This window comes from Diadema antillarum, unplaced genomic scaffold (genome assembly GCF_040938485.1).
Source record: "Diadema antillarum isolate AM-2024a unplaced genomic scaffold, OU_Dant_1.0 scf00000062, whole genome shotgun sequence".
In the NCBI taxonomy this organism is placed as follows: domain Eukaryota; kingdom Metazoa; phylum Echinodermata; class Echinoidea; order Diadematoida; family Diadematidae; genus Diadema; species Diadema antillarum.
This window is the reverse complement of record NW_027270951.1, coordinates 1104934-1116887: the sequence shown is the minus strand read 5'-3', so window position 1 is coordinate 1116887 and position 11954 is coordinate 1104934. Positions and strand designations below refer to the sequence as shown.

General features: G+C 35.6%; 1 protein-coding gene across 1 annotated transcript in view; it reads right to left on the bottom strand.

Annotated features, from left to right (window-relative positions):
• Positions 1–7655: 7655 nt before the first annotated feature.
• LOC139716150 (uncharacterized) overlaps positions 7656–11954 on the bottom strand; it is a 45193-nt gene continuing 40894 nt past the window's right edge. Inside the window, exons 31-34 of the mRNA XM_071627710.1 lie at positions 10519–10573; positions 9854–10045; positions 8692–8769; positions 7656–7855 (exon numbers count right to left, since the gene is read on the bottom strand). Of these exons, the coding sequence (XP_071483811.1) occupies positions 7656–7855; positions 8692–8769; positions 9854–10045; positions 10519–10573 (525 nt within the window). The remainder of the gene's footprint in view (positions 7856–8691; positions 8770–9853; positions 10046–10518; positions 10574–11954) is intronic.

Below are 11954 nucleotides of genomic sequence, written 5' to 3'. Positions count from 1 at the left end.
CACAGAGCAGCCCCACACAGTAATAGTGAAATTGCGTCTGTATTTCACCGGAATATATAAATAAGTTTGGTTGAATGTGAACGTTTATCTCCGTCTAGGTTCACTTTATGTTAGAGATCTACTTCTGTATACGATGATATATATATATATATATATATATATATATATTTACTTCCATAATCATAGAGCAGGGGGAACACGTGGTATCAATGAGGAATGGCACAGATCATGTCCATGCCTGTTGTGGTCTAAACAAATGTATAACTTTACATGTGACATTAAGAAAAAGGACTACAATGTAAAATTCTTCATCAAGGATATAGACCCTGTTATTGGCTAAGGCTGAGTTGGTGATTGAATATATAGCCTTGCAGCAAAATGTTTTGATATGTATAGGTTCCTTGTATTAAGATATCATTTTATAAAGTAAAGATATATGGAAACACACCTATAGAAATGTAGGATTTTATTTTATAACGGGACGTCTAGATTCGATTGACAGGTCTTTGACGTCATGTTGTTTATGAAGAAATAAACTAATAAATTTACCTACCCTATGTGCAAAGATTTGTATTTTGACAAGATATGTTGGCAGCTTGTCATTGCCTTTTTTACAAGACAATGCGTATTGTAATGTGGCACTTCGAGCACTGTGAAATTGATGACATTGATTATCTTGATGATATTCGTCTGTATTATATTTTTCAAGAACATTTGTGAGATCTTTCCTCAATTTGTCAGTCAAGTTGATTATCATTGTACAGTTACAAAATACTCTGTTACAATTACAGTTACTTTCACTATTACACTTATTATTTACTATAGTATTTGTTACTTCGTCACGTTTCTTGATAAAGGAATGAATTATGGGTTCCTGTAAACTCTAGACCTCCGAAGTTCTTTTCGATTTCATTTTGCCACACTCAATTGAGTTATCATTCATGTAAAATGGAAAATATCGTGTTCTGTTACGTAATATTACGCGCGTCTAAATTTAAACGCGAGTTTGGCAGAAGACTGGTCATAATTATCTTGACGATTTTTTTCGCATGAATGCATTTATGCTTGTACGTGCTATTACTTTTCCATAATACACAGAATGATGCATACTTATAAGTTTGTAAGATAGTTTTGATTATTATACCAATACTTTATTTTTTTTTCATCTTGCATTCTTTGGGTGCTGTGTGCCTTCATTGAATTAAGGTAAGCCATATACCGTATATATATTTGTTTATAATATGTAAAAAAAAAACAACTGTTACTATTGAAAGCACAGAATAATCCGTTGTTGCTCTTGATATGATAAAGTACAGGGCTATGATGATATGCAATCAAGATTGCAACCCTATAGTGTAAAAGTGAAAGACTTAAATTTTGTATGTCATGTCGTCAGCCTCGTGCTGTTTTGTATATTTCTTTTCTCTCTCTCTTCAGAGATTTTACGTTAAGATTTGTCCTCAATATGTTATTCTCAATATGTTACTCTCAATCTGCTTGCTGTATAGTCACATGAGTGTCTTAATATTTGTATATGTTACAGGTGTGATTTGCAGTCAGATTATCGAAAGTGCATGTTTTCATGATGTGTATTTCCTGTACATTGTCAAAGTATATACCGGTACATGTATGATATCAGTGTTTTTGTTTTTGTTTTCTTTCACGCGTATAACAATTAATTTTAGCATTTGTCTTTTTTTTTCTTTTACATAAGAAATAGTTGTTTTTCCTGTTTATTCTCTGTTTTATATCTTGGGTAATCCCAGTAATGCATGACAATAATATGTCTTTGTTTGATGTAGAAATACTACTCATTGGAGTTGGAAGGCAAAGAAAAAAAAAACCCGGTAAATAAACAAACATGTCACTAATTACTCAGAGCTAAACTCAACTTGAATATCTTGAAAATTACATGGAAAAGGAGATGAGCTTTACCGTTGAGACTGTATATGAATTTGGAAGAATGCAACATATTCGTTAAACAACAGCTTGAGGAATGCTAACAGAGATATAAACACATCGTTGGTATTTGTGTTTAAGCTCATATTATAAGTATTACGTATGTCTTGTGTTGATGCTTTTGATGTGAATTTTATTTGTATTTATTGTTGCTTTCGTCAAAGAAGTGTCTTAATTATGCACATTATTCATTTGTAAAAAGGAATTTCAACACAAACGGTTCTTTCTGACAGGCTGAATATTTGAAACTTGGCAGTTTATGCTTTTGATGTGAATTTTAATCATATTTGTTGTTGGTTTCGTTGAAGGATGTCTCAATTATGCACACTATTCCTTTGTAAATTAATGAATTTCAATGTATAAGCTGGCCTTTCTATGAGACTGAATGTTTGAAACTTTGCAGTTTATATTGACAACACTACAATCCCATCTATCGTAATGTTGTGGTTTCTTCACAAGATGTTACCTGTATAACATTGGTGACCCGCTACAACAAAAAGGTCCTAAAGTCGCGCACTGTCGAAGCCGTGAAAATCGAGTTTGAAGTCAGAGCATTAAAATTGGTCAAAACTTACGATTTTCTGATTTTGATATATTATTGGAGTCTAACATGTCTTCTATCATCTGTCGAAATTTTGAAGCAAAATGATCAAAGGAAAGATTGAAAAATAGCGTTTTTCTGAGCCATGTTTTTTGGCGTTTCAACGAAGCAGAAACTGATTCGAAAATTTGGATTGAGCGCCACAGATAGGTTCCGCCCCTAACAACGACCAGAGTGATCTCATTGGTCAGTTTGCTGCTTGCTGCTAACCGAAGCGTGAAGCTCGCACACTGCCCAGTCGACTGGTGCACGTGCGGGCGGGGTGCGCTATGCTCAGCCGCTTCTCACATCCTGGTCACTGATTGGTTGGTGAGGAGACCGCCGACGCTGATGTGCTTGAATGAACTCTTCGGGGGTTGCTAGGGCTTACCTTCTATTGTCCAGAGGTGAAAACTGACTTGCGTGTCCCTTGGTCGTGATTGCGTCGAAAGGAAGACTTTTAGGGCGCTTTTCTCGAAACAGTGCTTTTCCAGACGTCTCGACATGCTCTCTTTTAAACATCGATATCTCCCCAGCCGATTATTTGTATAAAATGTGTTATATATCAATTTAAAGCAGAAAGATTAGGGGATTATATCATGCAATTTTCAATTAATCGACCTCGCCCGACTTTAGGATCATTTTGTTGTAGCGGGTCACATTGGTTCGTTACGATTCATATTAAAGGTAGAAAAAACAATAACACATACACATAAACATTCTCAAGCGAAACTGCATTTGATTGTATACCAAATGCTTATGTGGATGCTTTTGATGTGAATTTTAATCATATCATTTATTGTTGGTTTCGTTGAAGGATGTCTCAATTATGCACATTATTCCTTTGTAAATTAATGCATTTCAATATATAAGCTGGCCTTTCTAAGACACTGAATATTTAAACTTTGCAGTTTATGTTGACAACAATACGATGCCATTTCTCGTAATGTTGTGGTTACTTCACATAATGCTATCTGTATAACATTGGTTCGTAACGATTCATACTCAAGGTACAAAAGAAAAATACACACAAACGTTCTCAAGCTGTATTGTAACATGATTGTATAACAGTGGTTATGTAAATGATTTTGATGTGAATTTTAATCATATTATTCATTGCTGGTTTTGTTGAAGGAGTGTCTTAATTATGCACATTATTCATTTGTAAAAAAAAAAAGAATTTCAGCATCAGCTGGCCTTTCTAAGAGACTGGATATTTGAAACTTTGTAGTTTAAGTTGAGAACACTATGATGCCATTTATCGAAATGTTGTGGTTACTTCACAAAATGCTACCTGTATAACATTGGTTCGTAACGATTCATACTCAAGGTACAGAAAAAACAAACAAACATACACACAAAAATTCTCAAGGGCAACTGTAAACTCCAAAATTGTGTTTAAGTACTGTGGCTTCATACTACGCATGAATACCAAATATCAAGTTAGCATTTCATCCCCGTGACGTCATTTATATTTAGGTCGGATATTCTTTCAATTTTGGATTTATGTATTGCATTATTTTATGTCACTTTCTGAGAATCTATTCAAGCAGGGAAAAAAATCGTTCTCACACTATGTTTCATGTCTTTGGAATCAGCTCCCCCGCTGAAGTCCGAAACGCCACTTCCCGTCAAACGTTGTAAGAGCATACATATCTCACTTGGGCTAAAGTTTGGTAACTTTCGTATCGCTGTATAATGTGAGGGTATCATCCCATTTCAAATGATGTGAATTTGTATATTATTATCATCAAAGACTTATTTTGTACTTTTTGGTGTATTTGGTGTATAACGGGATGTCCTTGATTAGTCACTTTGTGTATGTTGAATTTATAAAGGTTGTACTTTGTTATTCTGTTTGCAGAGCCCCAAGAATAGCAGTGTATAAACAACTGATTGGGCTACCATAATGGGTAAAGAATACTGAATAGATATTAAGTAGCGTGTTCATAGGCACAAAATCAATACTCATTATCACAAGTAATCATGTGTCTACACAATAATGTATCTCATATTTCAGAGAGTTTTAATCATGTTACGCACGTGTTAGTTTTTGTGCTGATGTTAGCATTGCTAATGCATTGCTCACTATACTCTTTACATCAAGTTATCTCTCATATTCATCTCTCAAGCTTTGGATTGCGGGTAGATTTCCCCCACAATGATAAACAGGGCTAGGCATGCTGTTTTTATTTGCGTGTGTGTTCATTTCCTTCTTACTGATATTCCATTTTCTAATAAAGCTGATAAATGAATTCTAATGAATGCATTTTTTGTGTCCCGTTAAAGGCGCTACCTTGTATTATTAGAAAACATTTTACGGAACTGTTGATTCTTGGTCAGTTATGGTGTGTGTCTTAACAGAATATTATGTGGAATATCTGGGGATATGTAAATGGATGGATTATGTATAACTCTACGACTTCACTTATCAATGTACGACGCTCGCTCTGGAAATACATGTTTATAATAATAATATAGCTGTGGTTGCTTATACATTTTTGACATGCTGTGTATCTTATACATAGGTTAAATGGAATAAATGCGATTTATTGTGCACGATTAGCCTACTTTCTATGTTTCATTTGGTTGGTCTTTTCTATCATTGTTTTCCATGCGCAACTGTGTTATTGCTTTTAGATCTTTGCATGTCAATGATGCCGTATATATTATATACATTACAATTTCATATTTTCAGGGAACATCCGAAAAGCTGTATGTATCGGTGACCCAAGAGTTCGTCGTATCAGGAACTTGTTAAATCAGAGCACTTTATAAGGCCTGTTTTCATTGCAAAGACACACATGCACATACACTGCACATGATCAACGTTTACAGTGAATCACATTTCCCGGTCCCAGGGATACCGAGTTTCTGATCTGTGAACTAATCTGTCTTCTATTGATTGATTTTGTTGTGGTCGCCAATGTCGTTTATATTATTATTATTATTATCATTATTATTATTATTATTATCATCATTATTATTATTATTATTATCATTATTATCATCATCAGAATAAATACAATAATGATAATAATGATAATAATATAAACGACATCGGTGTATAATAAAGATGATAACAACAGTGATAATATTGATACTAATGATTACAATAATAATTATCATTATTACTAACATTATTATTATCATCATCATTATCACTAATATTAACAATATTATCATCATTATTACATGTATTGTTACCATTTTTATAATTATTGCTGTAATCATCATCATCTTACTTTGGTGTGACTGTCGTGTTAAACTTCTCTCTTCACAGTTTTCAGAGATCCAAGGTTTGCTATCTAGAGTGTGACGTCACCAATGCTACCAGAAATACTTTGACAAGATAAAAAGTTTGACGGACAGAAAACCAACAAGTCATCAAAGCAACCACATCTAAGACAAACACACACAATACACACTCACAACCACACAAAAACAAACATCTGCAGACAAAACTCTCACCATTTTCTCCTGCAATATTTCTTGTCCCCATTGACAGTGACACCACAAGGTAAGCAAATACGACGCCAGATCGGCGACTCACATAGTTTACTGGGGGACAGTCTGTGAGTTTCTACTGAATCAATGAGTCAGCAAAGAGTTTTGGAAACGAATTAACGTAACTCAACGACTGGTAACAGTATAGTTACTGCAATGACGGAAGTAATACATTGTATCTGACAGAGCAATACGTTTTTATTGCTTTCACTCTGGCCATTTATTTTGGTTTGCTTATGAGGGCGCCGTACTATACACACAACCACAGAGCTCTAGCCCTGCATGTAATAAGTTCCGTGTTTACGACACTACACGACATTCGTAACCAGACATGCCAGAAGTACATTTACTACATTGTGTTTGTTTTGTTCGATGGAGATTACAAGTTTTGTGACACAAATCTCCAATGTTAAATATTAACATCTTTACACTCTCCCGTCCAGGAATTTAGTAAAACTTGGATAAAATACATCAAACTTGACTAGATAAAAGGGATTCTCAGTTATACTTGCCTATACTAGGCTTATGGCTGGTTTCGGAAGTTTATCACTAAACACCGATAGCCAAGTTAATCTAATAGATTAAATGTCATCCCTAATTTAAGGCATACTAGTAAACGTTAAATGTCCAGTTACCATTGACATTGCGTATTCTTCCTACTTTCAAAATATACACCATTATCCCACACCAACAATACAAATTAATTACACTGTACATTTTACAAGTCAATCTTCAAACAACGCTGTGACACGTACATAACGATAATAATGGTCATAAAACAGATACATATATTTTGAATCTGGTCTGTAATTGGTTCATTTTATCTGCCTGTATGAAAAAAAAGCAAAAACTGCATAAATTGTCAGAATATACACAAAAAGCTTAAAATAAGCTGGTCGAATACGGATTCGATACAATATGAAATCTGCCACGCAATATCTATAATTTACACGCACTGCAAGATTGATCAATTCAACTTATGCTCGTCCATTCCAATGCAATGAGAAAAGTTAGCACAAACTGAACTCGTTTCATTTATCTTTTTTTCTTCGAGATACCCTCTATCAAAATATGGAAATATAATCTTAGGATAACTGTCGTACTTGGATACAAGACGCTTTAGGTTTTTCAACCTGTCGTAAGTCATAACAACTTATAATTGTCGAGTCATAACGATTTTATTTGATATCAGCCAGAAGCTGCCACGCTGCTTAAGTAGTTCTAATCGCAACATGTCTCTAAAGACGGAAGAAAACAAACGTGTAAAATAGACGAAGCAAAACAGAGTGAAATGATACAAAAATGAAAACAGAGAGTGGCACAGAAATAATTGTAAATCGAACTGACTTACGAAGGCACCTTTGAACAAAAATAGTATTTTGTTATTATACGCCATTTTAAACGCTACTGGCAATTATCATGGCGACCTTTGATACTATATCTGGCTGTAATTGAGTGGCACGACGGACGTGGGTACGTGGGCGGCTAAACTTTCATGAATGTGGTTGCGAATGCAATCGATGAAGGTTGCTCCGAACGTAGAAGCCTGCGATACTGTGTTTGTCTCGTAGCTATTGCAGTAAGGACAGCTCTACCGCAGAGACTGGTATTAACCTTTGTTGTTGAGGTCGACGTTTGTTTGTGGGATCTGGAACGGATACGTCCCAGGTGCATAGTTGCAGTACTCGCAGTAACCCGGTTGGCCTTGCTTGCCGGGCTCGCCGCGGTCACCCGTCGGGCCCGGCGGGCCGGCAAAGCCTGGTTGACCGATCTCGCCGCGTCGGCCGATTCCTGGTTTACCTGGTAAGCCTGTGGACAAAGCAAAGAAGGGGGAAAAACGTTATTAGTACAACAACGTATACGGTTTTGCCCCAGCGCGTGTGTCGGGCAGCTTATTTGTTGATAATGTGTGTACGACACTTTCATACCTGAAGGAGTTACTATGCATGTGCAATTCAAGCAATGGTTTACTAGTTGATGTGCCGACCTCAACGCATAATCGTCCCATTTTAACATTAATGCTACGGTGTCATCAAATTGAGGGTTGCCTCCCAATGTAACCGCTGCAACTTTACCGAATTTCAGTTCTCTGAGCTTTGCACGGTATCCATTCACACCTCGGTCCAAGGATATACTCACCAACAGACCATGCGGCATTTAAAATCAGGACTTCTTTTTTTTTCATTCAGTCAAAGTCACATGCATTGAACATCAGTTTCGTGATTTCATATACAGCAATGGATCTTTCTGACCATTTCTGTCAATTCCCCCCCCCCCCAAAAAAAAAAATCAATTAGGAAAATTGTAAAACAAACTATCGAAACCTGATAAACTGAAACCAGGTTGAAAATGATAGGATAAAGAAAGAAAGACCTTACTATTAGTAGAGAGAAAGATCTTGCTATTCCTATAAAGATAGATCTTTCTATTCCTAGAGAGACAGATCTTACTGTTCCTAGAAAGAAAGATTGTATCATTCCTAGAAAGATAGACGACCAACAGTTTAGAGAGAGACGTAGACAAATTGAGAGTAGTTGGAGAGGGAGAAGGAGAGAGAGAGAGAGAGAGAGAGAGGGAGGGGATTGAAAGATTTATTTTGTAGAAGTGAAAGGTAGAAGGGAAAAAATGCAGGGTACATCACTTACCCACTGGTCCCGGTGGGCCCATAGGCCCGGTGAATCCCGACCCCTTGTCCCCTTTGTCTCCCTTCTTTCCAGGTGGTCCTGACAAAGGAAAACAAAGGAAGATATATTATAATCAAATTATTATGTAACATGATGCATAACTTATGACGTATTTCTGCAATTGCACAATCGGAATGGCTTGGGTTTCATCAAAATTGGACCTAAGGTAAAACATATATTATATCACTTAAAAGTTGTACATTTTTTTTTTGATGAATAGTGTTATTACTGCACGGTGTTCGATTACTAAAAGAAGTTACAACTACTGATTGATATTTCGTTATTAAATGGTAAATATAAAATTTCATGAAAGAGCGTTAAAAATTCATGCTCAATATTCATGCCAAATATACACATTTAAGTTTCCTTTAATTTGCACATTGACAATCAAATATTCGAGCTGATCCTCCGTGAAAGGTCAAACAAGAATGATAACTATTGAGACACAGGGAAAACTTCTTAGAGGGATGAATCGTCAAACTATAAGATTTGCAATTGAAGAGTTTGTTCGCAAAAACCGATAAGTCCATATTTGCCAAATAGAGATATTTGCGATTAAAGGTCAAGGAAAATAAAGAGAATAATAAGAACATTTTTGCTTCTTTTGACCATAACTTCAAAAACGTACCTTTATATTATGTAGTGACCAATATATCATTTAAAAGGTATTATTTTGTACTTTATGACAGAGACCGCACTTCAAAATCTTCAAAATGGACTTATCGGTTTTTGCAAACAAACTCTTCAATTTCACTGAAAGGACCTTTATGGAAAATCATACAAGAAGAAATAGGCTAACATTTCCACATATTAATAAACAGAGAAGTGAATAATGTACAGCATTATGCTCCTGTAAAAGATAGAAGCCTCGCAGGAAACGGAAGAGGGTGAGGGGGAGATCAGAGTGGAGGAAACGCCAGGCAGTCACACTTCCATCGAAAGGCCTGGAAAGCAAGCAAATGACAGGTTCGATTCTCCTTGATGTGTGACATATATGTTAAAAATTTGGGATCACCGATTCCCGATCTTACAAATTTCATTTGTACAGAGGGCAGACAAATCCAAAGATAAATCATACCTCATATCTTTGATTTCAAGTAAAACGTGTCTCCTAAAGCCTTACCTCTTATTCCCACTGGTCCACTACTTCCGATAGCCCCAGGACGTCCCATATTTCCTTGTACTCCTGTGAGTCCCCGGGGTCCCACGGGACCTACATGGCCCATGTTGCCGGGCGGGCCCGGGTCACCTTGGATGCTCTCGCCCGGTGGCCCTGGTAGGCCGCGGAAGCGCTCGGCAAATTCCTCAAGTTTGTCTTGGGGAAGATAGAAAACAACAACAAAATTAATCAAATTAAAAAAGAAAACCGAACAGACAAAACAAAAAGTACACAAGAAGAGATGATTTCAAAATGCAGCTAAATGACGAAGACGACGACAAAGATAATGACGACGATGATGACAACAATCGTAATAGCAGTGACAGTGGTATTAATGATGAAAGAGAAATTATGCAGGAGGAGCAGGAGGAGAGTGATATTATGTACATTTAAGTTTCACACACACACACACACACACACACACACACAAACACACACACACAGAAATGGAAACAATTTCTTACGGTTTCGGAAGGGTTTGACCATGGTTTGACGAATAAATTGAGACAAATTAACTTTAATTAACACACATTGGTCATTACAATTTTCAAAATCGAATAATCAATGTTCGGCCTCTTTACCAAGCTAACGCGGATACCATTTTTCTAAAGGAAATCAGAACGACTTACTCTGAAAATATCTGTCAATGAGTCTCAAGATCTCGTCTTCTGTTGGGGTCAATCCCTAAAAACAAAACAAACAAAAAATGACAGAGAGAGAGAGAGAGAGAGAATAGTCCACTTCAAAGCCACCTCAATAGGCCTATACAAAACATCGCTCCACGTTTATAATAAGCGTTATTAAATGAGGAGTCCTAAGACACATCTCGAAGTTAAGTTTTTGGGACATAATGCTAATTGGCTGCAATATTGCACTCTACATCTGTGTTATGTAATAGCATTTGTATAATTGACATGGTTTTTTTTTCTGTTATAGAGTTCGTTTAGTCTTTTATAACTACCTGGTACAGTTCCTTCTCTTTAGTATTTCTGCATGACCAATATTCCTGACAAATTTATATATATATATATATATATATATATATATATATATATATATATATATTGCAATATAATTGGATGCTGGAGTTGTAGTAGTTACATGAAAATAGAGAAAAAACATTAATTACAAGGAAATCCCAGAGTGTTCAATATTCACTAATATGAGGAAAAGTTGTGAAGTGATTATAATTATAACTTCCTAGCATTTTTGATTCAATGTTTCCACGAAATCAATCTTTTCATAATTATCCCACCAGGCGATCAAATGAGTTTCATTTACCACTTCTGAGAACGTTATTGGCTCAAAATACATTTATATAAAGTGGCCCTAGATTTTTGAATTCTTTAAATTGTGATATAAAAAATTCTTTATCTTAAAGTTAAAAAGTTAAAAAAAAATTTTGTTGAACGCATATTAAGCTGTATATGATTCATTACCTAGCTGGTCTTTACAGCCTAAGGGTTCATCGTCAATCATTGATTTCATCATTGTGTATTTTTTACATTATCTTATTTGTATAAACTTTGTTCGGCTGATCGAGCTGAAACACCTCAATTCCCTCTTCTGATCCAGATGTACAGCACCTCAATTCCATCTTCTGATCCCGATGTTCAGCGTGTTGGCTTTTCCTTTCACTTCCTTTTTCTTTCTCTCCTTTCTTTCCATTGTTCTTTTGTGTTTCATTACTGTCATGGTATACCCTACTGTAAAGTCATGTAAAGTCATTGTGTTTCTACTGTCTTGTTCTCTCCTGTCTTGTTCTCTCATGTCTTTGTAAAAAAAAAAAAGTTCAATGTATTCACAAGAATCCTTTGAGTGGTTCACAATTTACAAGCATGCTTTTCAGTGAACCTGTCAATTCTTTCTTTCTTTTTTTCCCCACAAACATAACTTTGTATTTTGCCGATATGCATGTATAATTTCGTATTTGTTAAACATTATCTACCATGTAAAGTCGAATACATGCCTATGTTATATCTTCTGATTCATTTCGTGTTATGTTTGACGAAAAAGAAAGAAGGAATGAAATAAATGAAATGAAATGAAATGAAAAATAACAACA